At 49.1% G+C, this 19,571-nt stretch overlaps 1 protein-coding gene across 4 annotated transcripts in view; it reads left to right on the top strand.

The window, feature by feature from the left end:
* RBM20 (RNA binding motif protein 20) overlaps positions 1-19,276 on the top strand; it is a 190,123-nt gene extending 170,847 nt beyond the window's left edge. For all 4 annotated transcript variants that reach the window (XM_041743319.1, XM_041743321.1, XM_041743320.1 and 1 more), the window contains exons 10-14: positions 1,754-1,858; positions 2,974-3,634; positions 5,212-5,346; positions 12,273-12,394; positions 16,325-19,276. In XM_041743319.1, coding sequence (XP_041599253.1) covers positions 1,754-1,858; positions 2,974-3,634; positions 5,212-5,346; positions 12,273-12,394; positions 16,325-16,393 — 1,092 coding nt within the window. In that variant the 3' untranslated portion in view covers positions 16,394-19,276. The remainder of the gene's footprint in view (positions 1-1,753; positions 1,859-2,973; positions 3,635-5,211; positions 5,347-12,272; positions 12,395-16,324) is intronic.
* The last annotated feature ends 295 nt before the right edge of the window (positions 19,277-19,571 follow it).

Raw genomic sequence — 19,571 nt, 5'->3', positions numbered from 1 at the left:
CTTGGGGAGAATAGACTTAGGAGGAGACTACGGAGCAGAATGGGGAGAACAGTTAGGAGGTGGTTTATCAGTAGACCTAGCCCTAAGTGAGGCAGGCCTTGCTTGCAACAGTTGGGACCTAATATCTTAATCTGTGAGCTGGTGTGGGCAGTGGGTACATTGGTTGCATTTGTTGGTTTTCCTTAAGCTGCTACTCTCACATAAAGTGATCCCAGAACATGGGGTACACTGAAGTCACTGCTCCATTTCCTTTGTCTGCAGGGAGGAAGCGCCAGGATCCAACTGGTGAGGGGCTTCCAGCCAGCCAGGCTGTCCCTGCCTCTCCCCGCTTGAACTGGGGGGGGGGGGGGTCTCTACTGTGTTGATCTAGGAGTGGGGCTGTAGGAATTGCTTGGGGAGGGTAAGGGTTACTTACTTGGACAAGGGAGGGCCATAGGTAGTTTATTCAGGGAGATAAAATAAAGAAACAGGTCTCCTGTTGGTAGAAGCTATGGATTCTAAAGGCTAAAAAGGCATTTGGAGCTGCTTTGCATTTAGGATAGCTTGGAAGACTAGAGCAGAGCTTGCAGAGGGATCTTCTGCTCTAAATACCAGAAAGAGCAAGGACATAAGGATTTCAGCTCTCTTCCCCTGTCTGGTAATAACTGGTTAAACCAGTCAGCCCTGAGCTCTTGCCCCAGCTGGCTCCTTGTCAACTCAAGAGAGGTGTGTCTGGTCATTAGAAATCAGAACTAGAATCACTGACTTAGAGCCAACCTCAGCCAAAATTGTCAAGAAAATGCAATGTGCCTTTGAGAAAGTCCAGGAAGAGTCATTGATTTGGTGGCCAAAGTTGAGGTCATTGGAGAATATCCTCCAAAAACTTCTAAAATGAGGGTTGGCAAACTTATTTTACAAAGCAGAGGACAGTAAATGTTTTAGGCTATGTGGGCCAAGAAGCCAAAGTGAAGATACTATGTAGGTATTTATATGATCATTTAAAAATGCAACTATTTAAAATCGGAACCGTCTGGTTAATTCACAGATTACATAAAAAGAGGTACTGGTTCAGACTGCCTTGAGGATGATAGTTTGCTGACCCTGGTTTTCAAGGCTGATCAGAGACTCTCATTCTCAACCAAACACCTGCTTTCAGTTATTTGATTTCTCAGACATGAGCACTAGCTATCATGAGGGAGTGAATTTGAGGGAGGGAATAGAGGCAGGACGGGAGGGGATTACTAATTTGGGCTATAGCTCCAGGGCAAAGAGAGGACAGAAAAGGGGTGAGAGGAGGAATTGGTTGTTGACAAGCCCCTTCCTACCCATAAGTGGCTTGGATGTGATTTTTATGGCCAAAACAGATCTTTTGGGGAGATGTCACCATGATGATTGTCAACCCCAGGGCCAGTTTACCCTTGGTCCCTTTACTCACCCTCACTGCTTGTAGGTTTCACAACTGTTAAACACATGCAGTTTGCCAGGGATTTCTGCCCCACTGAAGACATCAGTCCAACCATTAAGACATTTCTGTGGCTCCACTTGTCTATGTGACCTTGAGCAAGTTACTTAACCTCTCTGGTCCTTAATTTCCTCATCTGTGAAAGAAAAAGCACCTGCCTCCAAGGGGTTCAGTGAGGACAAAGGAAATGGTGTCTGTGAGACAACCTGATGACTGTTAGCTGAGCCCAGTGTCATTTTCTCTCTTGGCCTCTTTCTTCTGTCACTGCTCACTCACCATTGATTTGGTTTGTTCTATTCTTCCTTTGGTTAGGCTGGAAAAGAGGAGCAAGAGGGCATGAAAGAAAGCGCCTCATCACCAGGCAGGAAGGAGAAAGAAACGGAGTTCTCGGATGCAGAAGACACAAGGACAAAGAAGGTAAAGTTTGTCCCAGGTGCTGGCAGGACAGTCGCATCTGCGTGAAGGCCAGTGGGCAGCATGTGTCAGGAGTCCCCATCCTGCCCTGTGATGCCCCACTTGCTGCATGGTGTGTATCCAAGACCCCACCCATGATTCCACGAATGAAGCCAGCACTTCTTGAAAGAATGGTTTTGCCCGGGATCTCTCCACAGTCTTTATTAAGAAGATCTTTACTACACGCCTGGGCTCTGCCTCAGTCTCCAGCGACTTGGCTGTGCTTGTAAGAGAAAACATGTGCCCAAAAAAAGACTCAGGCTTCAGAGCCAGGCTCCCAAAATAGGTCCCTTGGGAGGGGCTGGGGGAAGAGGGGAGCTTTGGATGCTCAAGCTGGGGCCCTGACCTCAGCATGCCCAGATCCTGGGATTAACAAAACATCTACTGTGCTTGTAAAGATTATTTTACTTAATTAAAGTAAAAAATCCAGTTATAGTGCTGTGGCTGCCTCAGCAAAATGAAACGTGTTTGGAACGCGGCCAGCTTTGTGCCTTTCTGGTCAGGAGAGGTGGGGAGATGAGTATCACTGGCAGGGAAGCTGATCTGCGAAATCTGGCTGCTGGGGACATGAGAAAATTTCAGGAGGGGCCAAGTATGAGCCATGGCTGTGAAAGTTGCACCCTTGCTGGGAAAGGGAGCTTGGGGGAATTCTGGGGGGGGGGGGGTGGATTTTGCTGCAGTTACATTTAGTGATGGCCTTCATGCAAGGAAATAGCTCCAGCCAGCTGATTTATTTAGAGTTTATACCTTTTTTTCATTCATTCATTCATTCATTCATTCATTCATTCAGAAACTGTTTGTGGAACACCTATTCTATACCAGGGTTTGAAATTCTTTGTGCCATTTTAAACATGGTAGATTAAGCATTAAGGGCTTACTCTGATGCTGTTTTGAGCCTCATTCTAGGGATGAATCAGAGATGTGGGACTTGAGGGGTTTATAACTCCTGATTACCCAGTAAATGTCCCCAGGCAGAAGTAAGGATGCTCAGGATCTTTCTGGTTTGAGGGGCCCTCAGTTTGAATACTAAGACCTGCTCCTCAATCACTCTCTGACTTTTTTTCTGCATTTTGGTTCAGGAGCAAGAGTGGGAGAGTGGAAGTGAGGCAGAAGGAGAGAGCTGGTATCCCACCAACATGGAGGAGCTGGTTACAGTGGATGAGGTTGGAGAGGAGGAAGATTTTATTATGGAACCTGACATCCCAGAACTGGAAGAAATTGTGCCCATTGATCAGAAGGACAAAATCTGCCCAGAAATATGTCCCTGTGTGACAACCACCTTGGACCTGGATGTAGCCAAGGATTTCACCAATGAGGGAGTGAAGCCAGTAGGGAATGGGGCTACAGAAATCAACCCCAAGTCGCCCAAAGACCTGCCTTCTGCTTCCACGAGCTGTCCCAGTGACATGGACGTGGAAATGCCTGGCCTAAATCTGGACGCTGAGCGGAAGCCAGCTGAACGGAAGACAGGCCTCTCACTGGAGGGTTCAGATTGCTACGAGAAGCAGGCAGAGGGTGGGGAGAGCTCCGATGTTCGTCTGGCCCCTCCACTCCAGCAAATGTCTTCCCCCAAGCCAGCAGAGGAGGGGGCCCGGCAGCCTAGCCCACCTCTCGATGACTGCAAGGCCAGGGGGACCCCCGAAGATGGGGCTTGTGAAGGCAGCCCCCAGGAGGGGAAAGCCAGCCCTCGCCCGGAAACCGACCTCCAAAGCCAGGCTTGCCAAGGAGTGTCGACCCAGGGTAACTACCTCCCTTTTCTCCTGTACGGTTGGGTTGATGGGACCACTGCTCACCTAGGGAGGTGTGTGGGCATGTGCAGGCTGGAACCAACATGTGTGAGATTTCAACCAGCATTAAAGCTGGTGCAGAAAGCCAGCTTTGGAAGGCCTGGTTAAACAGTTAGTGCTTTGGGGCAAATGGTGTAAAGGAAATCAGATAGGAGGCCACATGTTTTCTGAGAAGCAAACTCAGATAGGACAGACTTTTCTGAATTTCCGGGAGCCCAGATGGACTCTTGACAACGAAAATCAGCAGAAGTTTTGAGCTAGCAGGCCAAGGGGCTCCAGTTCCTTGCAGCCTCTCAGGCCTGCACAAGGGTGGACCACTCAGGCTGTTGTTTCGGTGAGGCCCGGGTGAGGGGGCAGGAGTGTGCAAGGCAAGGAAGGAGCACCCAGCGGGCAGAGGGAGGAATAAGGAGCTCCTGGCGGGTACAGCCCACTCCCCCTGCTACCGCCTCAGACCCACTGCTCTCCACAGCCTGACAGTGAAACGAGGCTTGTCCCAGGCTGTCCTCTGCCTCCACTCCACTGCAGGTGATGTTGTGTCTGTGCCCGGCACTATGACATCATGAGAGACAGAGTTTAAAATAGGCTAAGCCCTATCTTCTCTGCCAAGTGGAAACAAAGATCCATCAAGGGCTACAGTGGGGAGGAGGGAGGAGGGAGGAGGGAAGAGGAGTAGCCCTCGGGATGAGTAGCTCTGAGTGAAAATAACTAGAGCTTCATTTCCCAGAAAGCCCGCAGCATTCTGGAGGCTGAAGGAAGGGGTATGAGAATCGAGGGCAGAAACCATTGAGTAAAGGCTTGAAAAGAAAGGTTTCCATCCAGTGCCCTGTGGCTGGCACGAGCGGGTCGGGGAGCTGGAGGCGCAGGCCCCCCTCCACGGCAGGCTGACCCGAACTGTTTTTCACCTGTGAATCTCCATGGAAACTGCCGTGAGAACTGCCTTCTTGTTGCCAGAGAAACACTGAGGCCTGGGCTGTGTCTGCTCAAGGCAGGAATAAAGCAGGAGCGAAATGTTCGCCTTGCCCTGACTGAACCCCTTTTTTTCTGCCATATAGGTCTCAACACGCACTGGCCTCATGGCTTATTAGCTCACCCAGTGTTTGGAGTTCATATTTAATAACACTGCTAGACAAGCTTGAGGTGAAGATGACATTGCCTTCTGTGCCAGCCTCTGCTTCTAGAGGCGTCAGCACAATATTTGCCCTCCGGCGATCCTCCTGCCTGCAGAGAGGGAGTGATTTCTGAGTTGGAGGGCAAGGTGCAGATCATCCCAACTGAAGGAGCCAGCAGCCCATCCCCCACGGACCCAAGGGGAAGAGTTGCCAAGGGTTTGTGTGTGTGGCGTTCTTTTGGCAGTGGAGCAAACTCTCAATTACAGCATTTTGGTTCTAATTAGCAGTCCTCGCCCTCGCTTCATGTCATTAAGCAGTGCAGAGGCCCATTCCTGATCACACAGGGCCAGTGTAGGATTGCAGAGAATCTTTGGAGTACATCGTGCTCCCTTACTTCTCTGTTTTGGCCCATGTTTTGCAGACAACTCCAAGTATGTGGAAATGAAATCTCTGGATGTGAGGTCACCAGAATACACGGAAGTGGAGCTGAAACAGCCCCTGTCTTTGCCTTCCTGGGAACCAGAGGATGTGTTCAGTGAGCTTAGCATTCCTCTAGGTAGGTGAAGCACCAGTCTTTCCTGGGCATGCAGCTCCAGGAAATGACAGTGCCATGGTAACATCTTAGAGCTCGAGAGGGCTTCTTGTCATTTCCTTGTTGTGCTCAGTAACCAGTATACGGACGGTACGTATCTTTTAAGTTTCTTGCAATTTCAGTCTTTGGATAGTAGACCTCATACCTCATGGCATCAGGCCCTGAACAGCACTGCCCTAGGAGCCAGAGCAAAGAGAGACTGGATTTCCCTGTTTGGGAGTGCTTTATTCCTGACCACACAGCCTTTAGTCAGGCAGAGATGGGAGGCCCAATGGCTGCCCAAAGTCAACAGAAATGAACTTCTGCTACCGGCTTCCCTGCTCTCCTTGCCCCAGCCCTTCCCAAGACAAGGCTATGTCTTTTTCTTTTTGAGGGACCAGCTTCTCTGGGGCAACAATGCTGAAGAGACTGCATTTGGGGCAGACACTCTATATTTGGTAGAGGGAGCATTGAACAGAGTGAGACCTGGGCCCCTTTCCTTCCTGTTCTACTTATTGGATGACTGCGTGACCTCAGACGAGTCATAACCAGGAATATATTTTTTTCTAGACACTACAAGTCCTTTATTAATAAGTCAATAAGAGAGAGAGAGAGAGAGAGAGAGAGAGAGAGAGAGAGATGTAAAAATACTTTTCTCAGAGGCCCCAGGAATGGAAGGTGCTGTCAGAACCCACCTGGCCAGGGAGGCGGCCCAGCCAGAGAAAGAATCTCCAGATGCAGGGTCCAGGGGTACAGCTGGCAGGGGCAGGGGAGGAACCAAGAAGGGGGTGGCTCAGGCCTTGGGCAGGGAATGTGCAAATGGAGAGGCCTCCCAAGGAATGATGGTGGGGGTGCCTGAGCTTTACTTATTCACCTGCAGTGTGGGAAAGAATCAGAGTCAGTGGTCTTTCAGTAGTGGAAGTGTTGGAGATGAGTGGGAAGGGAGATTAATGATAGGATTATCTCGGACACATTTTCAAAGGGGAGAGGTAATAGAGTCTCAGGGTAGGGAGTGAAGTGTCCCTGGAGCTTCTGACACCACCGCTAACCTGGGGACTCCCACTCCAGTCATCTATGAGTCTTTCCATTGACCCTGAGAGGTTGGAAAGCAATGAGACAAACGAGTGGTAGCAGCCACTGGAGAGACAGCTTGGGAAAGTGTCATTTGGGAAAGCGTTGCAAGGAAATGAGAGAAAGGTGGGTTAGTTATGTGAGGAGCTGTGACCACAGGTCTACTTGCTCAGGGAGGGGCTGGTCAGTATGGAGACTCACCCTTTCCATCAGGTTTCTCTTCTTCTTTTCTTTTCTTTTCTTTTCTTTTCTTTTCTTTTCTTTTCTTTCTTTCTTTTCTTTTCTTTTCTTTCTTTTTTTATAGGGGGAGGGGCAAAAAGAGAGAGAGAAAATCTTAAGCAGGCTCTATGCTGGGTGTGGAGCCTGATGAGGGGCTTGATCTCACAATCCTGAGATGGTGACCTGAGCTGAAATACAGAGTCGGATGGTCAACCAACTGAACACCCAGGTGTCCTGGGCTTCTCTTTTTCTTTTCATCTTCTTTTAAACTTTTCTCACTGTTTCTGCCCTTCACATGTTTCATTGTCACAGACTACCCGTTTTTACTGAGCAGCACTTTCTAGATAGCATGGCACCATGCAAAGGACTCTGGGGCAGTTGAGAAATGTAACACAAGTCTCTTGGCATCCAAGAACTTGAATCTGTATGACATACACAGGCAAAAATTAAGAATAAGCTCTACTACCTTGTAATTCACGTCTTTTTTTTTTTTTGAACTGTTTTTCATTCCAAAAAGTGTGAAAGATTATTATGAAAAATGTAAAAAAAAGGGATCCCTGGGTGGCGCAGCGGTTTGGCGCCTGCCTTTGGCCCAGGGCGCGATCCTGGAGACCCGGGATCGAGTCCCACATCGGGCTCCCGGTGCATGGAGCCTGCTTGTCCCTCTGCCTGTGTCTCTGCCTCTCTCTCTCTCTCTCTGTGACTATCATAAAAAAAAAAAAAAAAAGAAAGAAAAATGTAAAAAAAAAATAAGGGCCATGTTAAGTCAATGTTAAATGTTGTATCTCTTCCTTCCAGTTTCTCCCCTGCTCCAAAGGTAGTCACGGTCATACCCACAGAGACTAGGTCACACCACATGCAGAGTGTTCTACAGTTTGCTTTTCTAACTTAACAGGGGCACTTAGAGACCTCTTCACATTACTACACAGACCATGCATTCTTTTTAACCATTGCAAATATCCATTCAGGAAGATGTACCATAAGTTACTTATCCATTTCTCTACCGGTGAACATTTAAGATGTTTTCAATTTTTTCCCCATTGTTAAAATGCTGTGATAGTTAAGTTTTTATCTTTATCATTTACCATGCAGGCACCATTTCTAGTGCTTAGTTCATTATTTAACTCTCTAAAACACCTATGAGGTAGGTAATATTTTTATCCTTATTTTAGAAATCTGAGATGCAGGGTTTCAAAGCTGATGATTAGCAAACACTGGAGTCAGGATTCAAATCCCAGTAGTTTGACTCATAGGGCCATGCTACCTCTATGATCTGCTACCTTCCAAACATGTTGTCACCTTTGTATGTGTGCCAGGGTTTCTGCAGAACAGCATTCCAGATTGGGGGGCCACGGTGGGGGATATGGGGGTGGTAGGGGTTGTGGCGGTGTGTATATTTGCATTTCACATTTTCATAATTGCTGCTAAATTGCACTCTAAAAAGATGATACCAGTTTTCACTGCCAGAGCGAGAATTCTCATTCTCTTCTCTTTACCAGTATCAGACGTTATCAGTTTTAAATCTTTACCAACCTGTTAGGAAAATGGGATCTCATTCTGCTTTTTAAAAACAGCTCTAATGAAGTATAATTGATGTTATGAAGTGCACGTGTTTAAAGTGTACGGTTGATCAATTTTGATATATGTGTCCACCTATGAGACCATTACCACAAGAACACAGTGAACATATTCATCACCTCTCACATTCCCTGAAGCTCCTTTGTAATCCCTCCCTTCCCATACCTCAGTCCCCCGGGAACCACTGGGGGTTTCTGTCAAATATTAGTTTGAATCCAAAGGGAATCATACAGAATATTCTGTGTTGCCTGATTTCTTCCACTCGACATAGTGATTTTGAGATTCACTGATAATTGTTGGGTATATCAGGAGTTATACAGCTGAGGAGTATTGCATTGTGGATACAGGTAAACCACATTTTGTTTATTCATTTACCTCTTGATGGGCATTTGGGTTGTTTCCAGCTTGGGGTTATAACAGATTGTACTTTTGTGTTGCAGGTAGTCTTCGGGTGAGCTTTAAGACCCAGTATCTTATTGATCTCAGTGGGTGGGGGTACGATACCATTTACCACATTTGACAGAGGAGGAAACAAGGGCAGATACTTACCCAAGATCACACAGCATGTTCAGGTCAGAGCTCAGGGTTTCTAATCTGAGACACTCCGCCCTCCTGTTCCTCTGGTTCAGGAAGCACAATGTAGGAAAGGCAATTTTTGTGCAGTGGTTAAGAGCCCAGAGTGTGGAATCTGACTCCCCAGGTTCAAATCTTAGCTACCTGGGGATCAAAGAGCAACCTCTTTCACCTCTCCTCATTGACTTCTTGACTTTCTTCATCAATAAGTAAGGGTAATAATAGAAGCCTATCATGTATAGTTAGTGTGAGGAAGAAATGAGTGAGTACTTGTAAGGTCTTAGTATCTTCCAGTAGGAGGGTTCTCTACTGTTATTACTCATTCATGAAGTAGTTATTGAGTGCTGCCATTTCCTCTCACTGGGGCTGCCGGACCTTTATGCTCCAGAATCCATCACTCCTACAGAGACTTCTCTGGAGGTAGGGAACAGCTTTCAGGCTTTGTCCCTATGGAGACCAGGGAGGCGAATGGGGGAGTGCCAAGGATCTGGAGTGAAGGGGGATGAAGGCCCTTTGCTCAGGGACTGGGGTGGACATGAGGGGAATGGCATGGAGAGAGGGCACTGCCATGGATTTCAGGCCAGCTCTGGGTGACCCCAGCCAGCCCGAGTCTGCTGAGGCCTGCATTTCCAGAACCAAAGGCCATTGCCTGCAACACGCAAACTCCCCCTCTACCCATTGCAGTCTTTGCTAGGATGATGGAGTTATAATTACCCAGGCCAGGAGCTATTATTAGAAAGCAACTACAGCTTTAATTGTCATGCTTAATAGAGGCTGAAAAATGGGAGGACAGAGTGGCTCTGGACGGGTTGGGGCAGTGACCATTCTCTTGATGCTATAGCTTCACTCATGGCCCTCACTTTCCAGAGGTGTCCTGAGGTGGTGTTGGCCGGTAGTGCCCATGGCAACACCCAGTTACTCAGGGATCCTCCTCAGGCTTCTCCTTCCTCAGTGTTTTTAACCGCCAAGTACTGCCTGACCAGCCACTGGGTGCCGGGCAGAGGCGGGGAATAGTAGCTGCCAACTTTCGGAGCCTGAGTTCTCTAGGCCGCCCTGGTTAGAGGGCAAGAAGGCCTCTGTGGAGAAATGTCTGACACTTGTCAGGAAACTAATATTTTTTGAGCACCAGGCAAAATGATAGATGCCTCCCATAACACCTTTTGTGGTAGTGTTATTTCTATTTTACAGATGAGGAGACTAATCTCAGAGAGTTTAAATTATATACCCAAGGTCACACAGTGCAAGTAAAAGAGCTAGATCTTTCAGACTCTAAATTCCATTTTCTCTCCACTATACTGTGGCTTCCAAACTTTTTCTTTGTCTTTTTTTTGGCAGTAGAAACCTTTGTTCTAGTGAAATCTCACCCAGAGTCCCACAGCTGCCAGCTTGGGCCCTGCTTTACACCCCATGGCGGCTTCTGAGGCAGTGGCATCCCTTATTGGGGACCCAGGACAGGGCTGGAAGGCCTCTTGGAAAACTTAGAGGATGGTGGAGGCCTTAACTGGGGTTCTGCAGTGAAACCACCCAACTGGCCCCTCCTGCGGGGTCTGGGGTAGGCTAGAGGGAGCGGCTCTGCTCATGGGCCTCTCTCTGCTCCCTGTGGCCTCTGGAGGGTGCTTCTCCTTTTCCAGTTGCCTTTATCTTGTCTCTTGTGGGCATCTGCTCCCTATAGAGCACAGCAGGAGGAAACTAGCCTGTGGGAACAGAGGACAAAGGCATTGCTTCATGCTCCCTTGCCACCAGCCTGTGTGTGAGGTGGAGGGCAAGCTGGCCACCCACAGGCGGGGGGGGGGGGGTGGGGGTGAGGGTGGGGGGGGGTGGGGGGGTGGGGAGCTTTTCTGTCTTTTGCAGTGGGGGTGGGATGAGGGGGAGGAGGGGGAGGGACACAGCCTCTTTCTGGGCAGCTGGCCCAAGAGAGGCCCCCTCCCTTCTGGGGACTGCTGTAGGCAGGGCAGCAAGCTACGAGCTACGAGCTACGTGGCAGTTAAAACTGGCTGCGGAGGCTGCCAAAACCAGGCCCCAAACCACAGAGGAGCAATCAGTCAAGGCAGGCCTTGGGCTGGCCTCCCGGGCTCCCTCCTCCCTTCAGGCCTGCCACTGCATACCGATAAGTGGCTCTTTTGAAATAAATAAAAGAAAAAAAACCCCGTAATTACAAGTCTAAGCTGCTGTTCTATGACAGGGTCTCCGGTGCACTTAGCTCGGTCTCCTAGGAGGTGGGGGGGATGCAAGTGAAGGAAGCCCAGACTTGTGGTCACATGCAGCGCCTTGATGGAAACCTGGCCTCTCTCCCTCTCTGCCAGCAGCAGTGGGTCCCTCCCACCCCCCACTGCGGTTCTCCCATAACCCCAGCCCACCAGCATGGCAGCGGCGAGGCCTGGCTTAAGTGTCCATGTGAGGACCCTCAAGGCACCCCAGTTTGCAAGAAGGATGCATGTTCTGAGCCGCCAGCCCTGATCCTGTAGTTCCCTAATGGGTTGGAACCAAGCAGCAAACCCCCCCACCCCCTGAAACAGGGCCTTCAGCTGACTCCCCAGCCTCCTCAGGTGCCTAGAGTCTGGTCTGTGCCCTCTCCACTCTGGTGACCATGGCCTCGAGAGGAGAAGGGTGACCCTCAGAACACCTGGGCAAAAGCAGGAGTAGCCATCATCCCTTCGAAGATGAATCCTCTGGTCTGTGTCACTGTCACTTCTTTGGTCCTCAGGGCACTATTTCCTTTCCTCAAAATTGAAAGGCCTCCCAGAATCCTGTGACTTCTATTTAGCGAATCATAAATAAAATGCTACTGATGGGTGCTTCAGATGTAAAGTCTGGAGGATGGGAAAATGTTTATGATGCACGATTGCATGAAAAAGGGAGGAGACAACTGTACTTGGGGTATGATGAAATTGCCCCCCCAAAGGCCACTCTGCATATAGGGTAGTATGGAAGAAAATATTTTGATTGGAATGACTCTGATGAATATTAGATGTCATTAGTAAAGTCATTAGGATGATTCTAATGACTTGAATGAGTAGAATTCTAAAACAAACTAAAATGAGAGCATCTTTCCAGAGTCCTGGCCGTAACAGCTACAGAGAGGGGTATGACATGCAGAAATGAAAACCAACCAGTGAAATGTAAGAAGCCTCCTTCCTCCTGCTTTCCCTGGAAGCAGGCTGATAACAGGAGAGTCTGGGCCTAGTTCCCAGGAGCAGCTGCAGAGTTGAGAATTGTGAAGCACCCCGTCACCCCTGAGGGAGTGCGTCCCTTTCTTCGCAATGACCTGTGAATGCAGTCGAGGACGCTATTCTCAGGCTTGTTTTGCAGATGAGGAAACTAGGCTTGCAGAAGCTCCATAACCAGCCAAAGTCAACAGCAAGTGAGGGATAGAGCTCTTTGCTCTCATTTCCACCTGTCGGCTGGCAAGACCACAGGGGTCTCACGTGGCTTTCCTAAGTCCTGCCTGTCCGTCCCCCATCCTTCTGCAGGGGTGGAGTTCGTGGTGCCCAGGACTGGGTTTTACTGCAAGCTGTGTGGGCTCTTCTACACGAGCGAGGAGATGGCGAAGATAAACCACTGTCGCAGTGCCGTCCACTATAGGAACTTACAGGTAACCAGAGCCTTCCCTGACCTGGCCCCGGGGCTCCCTGGTCTGTGTGTCTGGGAGTTATCCATTTCCTTCCACCACATGGAGAACGGCTCTTTCCCCAGGCCCAGCTCCACCAGGCTGCTCCACGTGGTGGCTGCCTTCCCTCTGCTCTCACGGCATCTGTCTCCACTGGAGTACTTACAACATTCTGTTTGGATCAGGTTTGGGGGTATCTGCCTCTCCCTCTGACCTAACTCAAGTTAGTGATCACCTGGCCCGTGTTTGATACTGACCCCTTTTCACAAAACCTGGATGTTCCAGATGCAGACATTTCCCTTTGTTTCCATTCCCCCATGCAGTATCCCTGTTTGCTGGAATAAAAATCACCATTATATTCTATTTAAATGTTCATCCATACTGCAACTATTTATCAGAGGCATACTGTGTAGTAGACACTGTTCTATGCCTTAGAGATAAAACAACAACAACAAGACACACACACACACACACACACACACACACAAAGATAAAAATCCGTGCCCTCTTGGAGCTTCCAGTCTAGTATAGGAGATAAGCAATAAATAAAATAGGTATGTTTTATGGTATAGTAACATGACATATAAAAAATACTTTCTATACTGTGTTTCATCCGGTCTAAGGTGCCAGCAGTTATAAGACACACTACCATTTTTTTGATACCAACAGGAAAAAAAAATATTGCAAAGTAAACCTTGAGACTCCATCAATTGTAAAATGCATCTCAATTTCAGAGATGTTCATGTGTGTGGGGAAAAAAACCTTGTCTTAGAATCGATGACAGATAGTAGGTAATAAGCTCTATGATATATACCTAGCTAACATGTAGCATGTTGGAACTTCTGGGGTGTAGTAACTTAATGAAAAGCATGGTGTATCGGATGCCCAGGGATAAGTATTCCAAGGCGCTTTCTGTTTTTAGTACAAGGAGTCAGACTAGTTTTTTGACACTTAAGGCCTCCCCTACGGCAGACCCTTGTGGTAGCAGCATGCCCTAATTCCAGAACAGGCATCGTTGTCTCAGTTAGGTTGTTAGAGTGGCTGATTGAGCATTTCTCAACCAGAGATGTGAAATAGATCACTTGGACAGTGTTTTGAAAGTGTATATATATATATATATATATATATAAGCCATTCAATAGGATGGAGGGTGCTGGTCCAGGAATACATGATTTGAGAAAGTTCTCCATGTGATTCGAATGTGCATCCCTAGTTAAGAAACTCAGATATAGGCCAAGTCTAGTTTTATACTTGAGGAAACTGAAGCTATGTGATTTGTCCAAGGCCATGCAGATGGTGAATTACCAGGCCTGGGAACAGATTGCCTAATTCTTTATCACTTTACTTTTTTTTTTTTTTTTTTTTTTTTTACTGATCTTGCAAACCAACACTCATAATGGCATGGCCTGTGTCACCATCTGCAGGGGATTGTCATTGGCTATGTGTGGACTCATGTCATTTAAGCCTCTTGATTTCCCTCTGGGGAGCAGCTGCTCTGTGACCAAGGAAGCTATGGGGCCCCAGGTCCATGTCCTGGCCTCTCCTAAAGGAGCACAGTGAAGGCCCAACATGGCCAGACCAAGGATTCAGACTGGGCTTCACAGAGCCAGCGGAGCGCGGCCGTCTTCCCTGAAGGCATCATCATCTCCCACCCCAACAATATAAAACCTATAGAATGGCAGGGCTGGATGGAGTCTTGGAGATCATCTATTCCTGATTTACCCAAACTGTGGTCCTCATAGCAGCTGGCATCTTTTAAAAATGGAGCTTCCTGGACCCACCTTACACCTGCTTACTCATTCTCTCTAGGGCAGGGCCTGAAAATCCTCATTTAAAAAAATCTTTCTAACAGGTTCTGATACCTCAGCATGAGAGCTTTTGATCTCATGTGGCATTTTCAGCCTGGATCATGTAGCTCTCAAGGAGACCACACAGCTCAAGGTCACTCAATAAGTTAGGATGAGTGCAGACTTGCCAGGGCCTCTAATTCTAAATCCTGTATTTTTTTTCCACGGCAGTGGACTACACTGTGTTCTGGGCCTATGGGCGAAAGCCCCAGGCCGACTCACCTCCCCATAGCAGGCCAGAGCCATTCCTGCAGTCCCCAGGCACGTCAGGGCCAGACATGGGCTAAGCCTTTTAGGCCTGCCAAGTGCAGTTCAGGTTTCTCTAGCACACCTGTTGGGGAGCTGAGAGCCTCCACCATGGGCTTCCCAGATAAGGTTTCTGTCAGTGGCTTGGACAGCATGTCTCTTGTCAGTACAGCCTTGCCCACCGCATACTACCCCAAGTTACATGTGTGAAAAAGGAAGAATTCAGACCAGAGCAGCAGGTGCTGACTCACACCTAAGTCAGGCAACTTGTAAACTTAGCACCAGCAGGAGGCCTTGAAGTGAGGGTCGGGGGTTGCTCTTTGAGGTGGGGAGCAGGTGGAAGGAGCCTCCTTTCTCTCTGTGCATCCTCTGCTGCCCCCACTGCTGCTCATAGCCCTACAAGAACCCATCTAGAGTGACCTGAAGCAACAGGGGGAGTCAGTGCCTGATAGGGAAACTGGATGCCTCCCTGGCTCCGGGTCCAGAGAGGAGTGAGCCCACACTTCCCTTCCTGGGATGAGGTGGAGGACAAACCAGGCCCTCCAGCAGCAGCCCGGCCCGCAGGGACCCACGGTCGGTCTGCCACTCTCCCCATCAGGCTCACCCACCTCGCCAAGCCAACCAGCTTCGTCTAGAGAGAGCAGGTTACCTTGCAGGCATCACCGTGTCTGACCCTCAGAATCACCCTTGAAGGAGGAAGGCACCATTTCTCTTGTTTACCAGATTAGGAGTCAGAGGCTGAGACAAGATGAGTGACTTTCCCAGCGTCAGATGGCTGATGCCACTCACGATAAAGGGCAACATTACGGAGTGCTTATTCTGTGCCTGGCACTGTGCTAAGTGCTTTATGGTAGCTCCCGCCGACTTCACAGCCACCTGATGATGGGAGTTCTGCTATTATCCACACTCCACAGATGTCACAGTGTCTGGGTGACATGTCTGCTGAGAGCTCAAATTTGAACCCGGGTCATCTGGCATCAGAGCCCACACCCTTGACCACAGCATGGGACCCAACCCTGCTGACTCCTAACCTAATGATCTTTGCACTGCCCCCTGCTGCTTGGGGAACCAGGGGACCCTGCTGGGGCCCCAGGCCTTTCTTTCATAGTTCTGTCTCACTGCCTAGAATCTAGAATCCCAGGAGTGGCCTGCCATGAGGCCAGGGGCCGGTGATAGCAGCTAGTGTCGGGGGGAGTGGGGGGCGGCGGGGGGGGGGCAGCCTCCAACTACAGAACAGGAATCCAGCCATGGGCCTCCGGGGCACTCAGGAAGCAGGGTGTCACGAGAGGCTGCAGTCGGACTTGCACAATCCTCGGAGGACAGCGCTTCTCTGCTCCCGGGGGCCTGTTGGTCCAGCTGGCCTCTTCTCCCTTTGCCTTCCAATGTGCCCCTGGGTGCTGAGGCTCTTCTGGAAAACAAGTGGAGTTGTTGTGAGAATTCAGTTAGTTCCTATAAGCAAAGCAGAACAGCACTTGCACAGGATAAAGGCTTGGGAAGCGTTTGCTGCTGTTAGGATCTGTGCTTTCTACAAGAGCCCTGCGTTACTTGTAAACTAACATGAAGAGAGGATAGAGCTTAGTATGGGTCCTGAAGCCCCAGAAGGATTGTGGGGTGGGGAGGAAGGGGAGGTCCCACTCATGGGGAGCTGTGATAGAAGGGGCCCAGGTACATGCCTTCCTCTCCTCTCCTCCTCCCCCCACAATCCCTCCCCTCTCCTCCCCTCCCATCCTCTCCTCCTCTTTGCCCCTCCCCTTCCCTCCCCTCTCTGGCCAGGGCCCTACTGACCCTCTGCCTTCCCTTTGTCCCTGTCTCCACCCCACAGAAGTACTTGTCCCAGCTGGCCGAGGAGGGCCTGAGGGAGACCGAGGGGCCTGGCAGCCCCAGGCCCTGAGGAGGGTGGAATCGTGCCACACTTTGAGAGGAAGAAGCCCTGATGTCCCTGCGGCTGCTGGAAGCCGGGAGAGGAGGGCCTTCGAGGTGGGGCCTTCCTGACCTCCTGGACCTGGACGGGAACTAACGCCAGAGAGGAAGGAAAACCCGGCTGCCCATGTCGCCCTGGCTTGTTCTCGGAGACTCACGAAAACGCCCTTGAAGCGTCTCCCCCGTGAAGCTGTCACCAGATGTGTCCAGCAGCTGAGGGTCACCCTCTCTCTCCCCATTGATTCTCGTTTCCTTCAATCTACTTCTGTCTTCTTTCCCCTCCCTCCCTCTCTCCCACCTTCTGTGCCAAGGGTCATTTATTTTTCATAAAATCCAACTTCTCAGGGATTTTCAGTGTTCAAATTCTTGACGGGATAGGACAGGTCAGGCCAGCCTGATCGACCAAGGAGGAGATCTCACGGAGGCTCACGGGCCTGGCATCCCGAGTGTGGGGAGCTGATCGGGTCCTGCGGGCCTGGAGAGGGGGCACCCCTGGACCACCAGCTGGCAGAGGCTGGGGGTTCCTTCAGCGGGACCATCTTTTTGAAAAGCCCCCATTTTTAATAACTCTTTCATCCTCTCAGTTATTCTAGAAGTTCACCAGATTCATGCCTTAAAAGTAATGAATTTCACAGAGGAGGAAAAGAGTTTTCATTTTGGAAGCTCTGTTAAAGCTTATTTCCACCCTCCAAACTTATTTCCATCCTCAGGATTTCAGGAGGTGCCATGGTTTGTTCTGTTCTGGACAATGAATTTGATATAGATTCACTTCAATTAAAAATGAAAACAGTAGCATCTTCTCCCTTCACCCAAAACAGTAGTTGGTACGGGCTTGGGTCGAATGTTGGCCTCCCAGCCCCGTGTGGCGTTGGCTCAAGAGACACCAGATCAGGGAAATGGAATGTCCTGGATTCACTCTTGGTACCTGGGCTTGGGCTCCCAGCAGCCTCTCAGTGGGATGGTTTTTAAAACTATCTCTCAGCGGGGGAAGAAGCTAAGGAAAGAGCAAGGCTGCAGGAGTGAAGAGCAGCATCCGAGGCTTGCCAGGTTGTAGGTGGGCAGGACGTCAAGGGCATTTCAGAGCGCCCCATGTGCAGACTTTGATGTTCAATATCATGAGGAACCGAACTCTTTTTCCTCTAGGGTTTTCTGATGCTGGAGGTCAGTGCCTTCAGGCCTCAGACTAGGGAGTCTGATGTTCCTTTGGGAACGTGTGGGGCAGAGGTTCTGTGGGAGATGAGGCATGAGGCTGGGTCACAGCCCTGGAGAAGACCTCAACAAGATCAGAGGGGAGCTTGTGCTGCTTCCTCAAGCCCAGCTACCTCCCTGGCCCAGCCCTTGGAAGGCTGTTCCTGTGTTTCTGTACCTGACCGCAGATAGACTGGGAAGGGATTGTTTGTTTTATATTAGTTTTTGCATTTTTTATAGTAGATAAGATTTTTTAATGGTTAGATGTGTATACAGCACACTCTGTCCTCTGCACTAATGGCCAAAGAATAGAGAAATTATTGAGTTCGACACTGACGTTTTATCAGTGCATCTGAGGTGCAGAGAAGAAGGAAGTATAGAACATAAAATGATCCTGTGTAAACCTCGAGGCACATGGTCCCTGGTGCTGAGGGAATTACAGGGAACCTGTGAAAGAGAACAGCCAAGGCAAGGCCCAGAGACTGACCGACCAGCCTGGGCGCCATTAGAGGCTGGAGGAAGCGGGAAGCCTGACCAGGGCATGAGGTCATCTGGGGGCCTCGGGAAGGTTGGTGTCTCAAAGAGAATAGGCTCTGAAGATGGTGGCTCAACTCAAGCTGCCTCCACCGGTTCTTCCCTGGTGTTCTGGAGACCGGCCTCCTCCATTTCTGGGAAAACCTCTGGCCCTATTTGTCTTTCTTCCCACTCAGGGGATGTCCAGGGCCAGTTCCCTGGGAACCTTGCTGGGAAGAGCCTACCACCTCCATCACAGGCTGGAACTGAGCATTTTCAGAGGCTGGCAGTCTTTTTTTCCCAGCAAACTAAAAGACAATCCCACCAGCTCATCCACCCCACCCCCAATCACTGTTTCCATGGAAATCAGGATGGGCTGTTCAAACAGCCTCATTCCCAAGTAATGCAATGGCTCCCTTGATGATAGACTGACCTTCTCCATATTGGAAAGCTGGCAAGAACCAGAAGAAATTGAGGAAAGGCTGCATTCAATCAGAACCTTCACTTTAAAAATCATCTGAGATTCTGTATTGTGTATATATATGTATTTATTTCTATTTATTTTTATACAATTCCATTGGCATGGTCCTTCACCCACTCTATAATTTGCACTTTTTATTCCTACATGTGTCATACACAATTCAAGATTACAGGCAACCAGGAAAATACTGATTTATTTTTAAAGCTTTTCTTCAGTGTTTGTCAACCATTTCAAAGTGTCTCCCCAAAAAGCTTGTTCAAGAGCATCTGCTACCTTGAGCAACAGATTCATTTGTATCCTGGGTTAAGGTAACAGAAGACCTAGGTAATTCTCTTTTCATCATAAAACACCTGAAATAAAGTATATCCAGGCAGTGTTCCCAAAGAATTTGGTAGATTTGATGTTGGTGTGAACACAGGCTTTACTGCCCTTTCTTGGACAGTCTGAGACTGTGGTGTGTTAGATTGTACCCAAACTGGACCAGAGTTTGCTTTTTGAGCTTATGAGAAGAAGAAAAACACTAGGTAATTTAAGTTTGAACTTGTAAAGTATTGGAATTTGTTGAGTGTCGTATAAATCGTCATCACTTTTCCTGATCTGTATAACTGACCGCAAGTGTTTTTACAAAAGGAAGAAAAAAAAAAGATTTTTAATAAAGAGAATTTGAAAGCTTGTGAGTCGCTGTCATGCAAGGAGCCCTCAACATTTGGCTGGGGGAAGATCGCTGAACACAGAGCTTGGGATGTGGCTCCTCTCTCAATCTAGAATGTCTCTAAAGAGTTGAACAGAGAAGACACAACAGCTTCCATCTGGAACTCTGGGGAATCAGATTCTCCGGGGTAAACCTCCAGAAGGACGAGTCAGGGAAAGTGCAGAACTGCTGTCCCTTTTGAAGGATCAGATAGAAAAGTCCCTTGGCCTCTTAACCCCTTGTTTTGCTGCCCAGCGTCCCGAGTCGTCTTCTACT

This window comes from Vulpes lagopus, chromosome 2 (assembly GCF_018345385.1).
Source record: "Vulpes lagopus strain Blue_001 chromosome 2, ASM1834538v1, whole genome shotgun sequence".
NCBI lineage: Eukaryota > Metazoa > Chordata > Mammalia > Carnivora > Canidae > Vulpes > Vulpes lagopus.
This window is presented reverse-complemented; position numbering and strand designations above follow the sequence as displayed.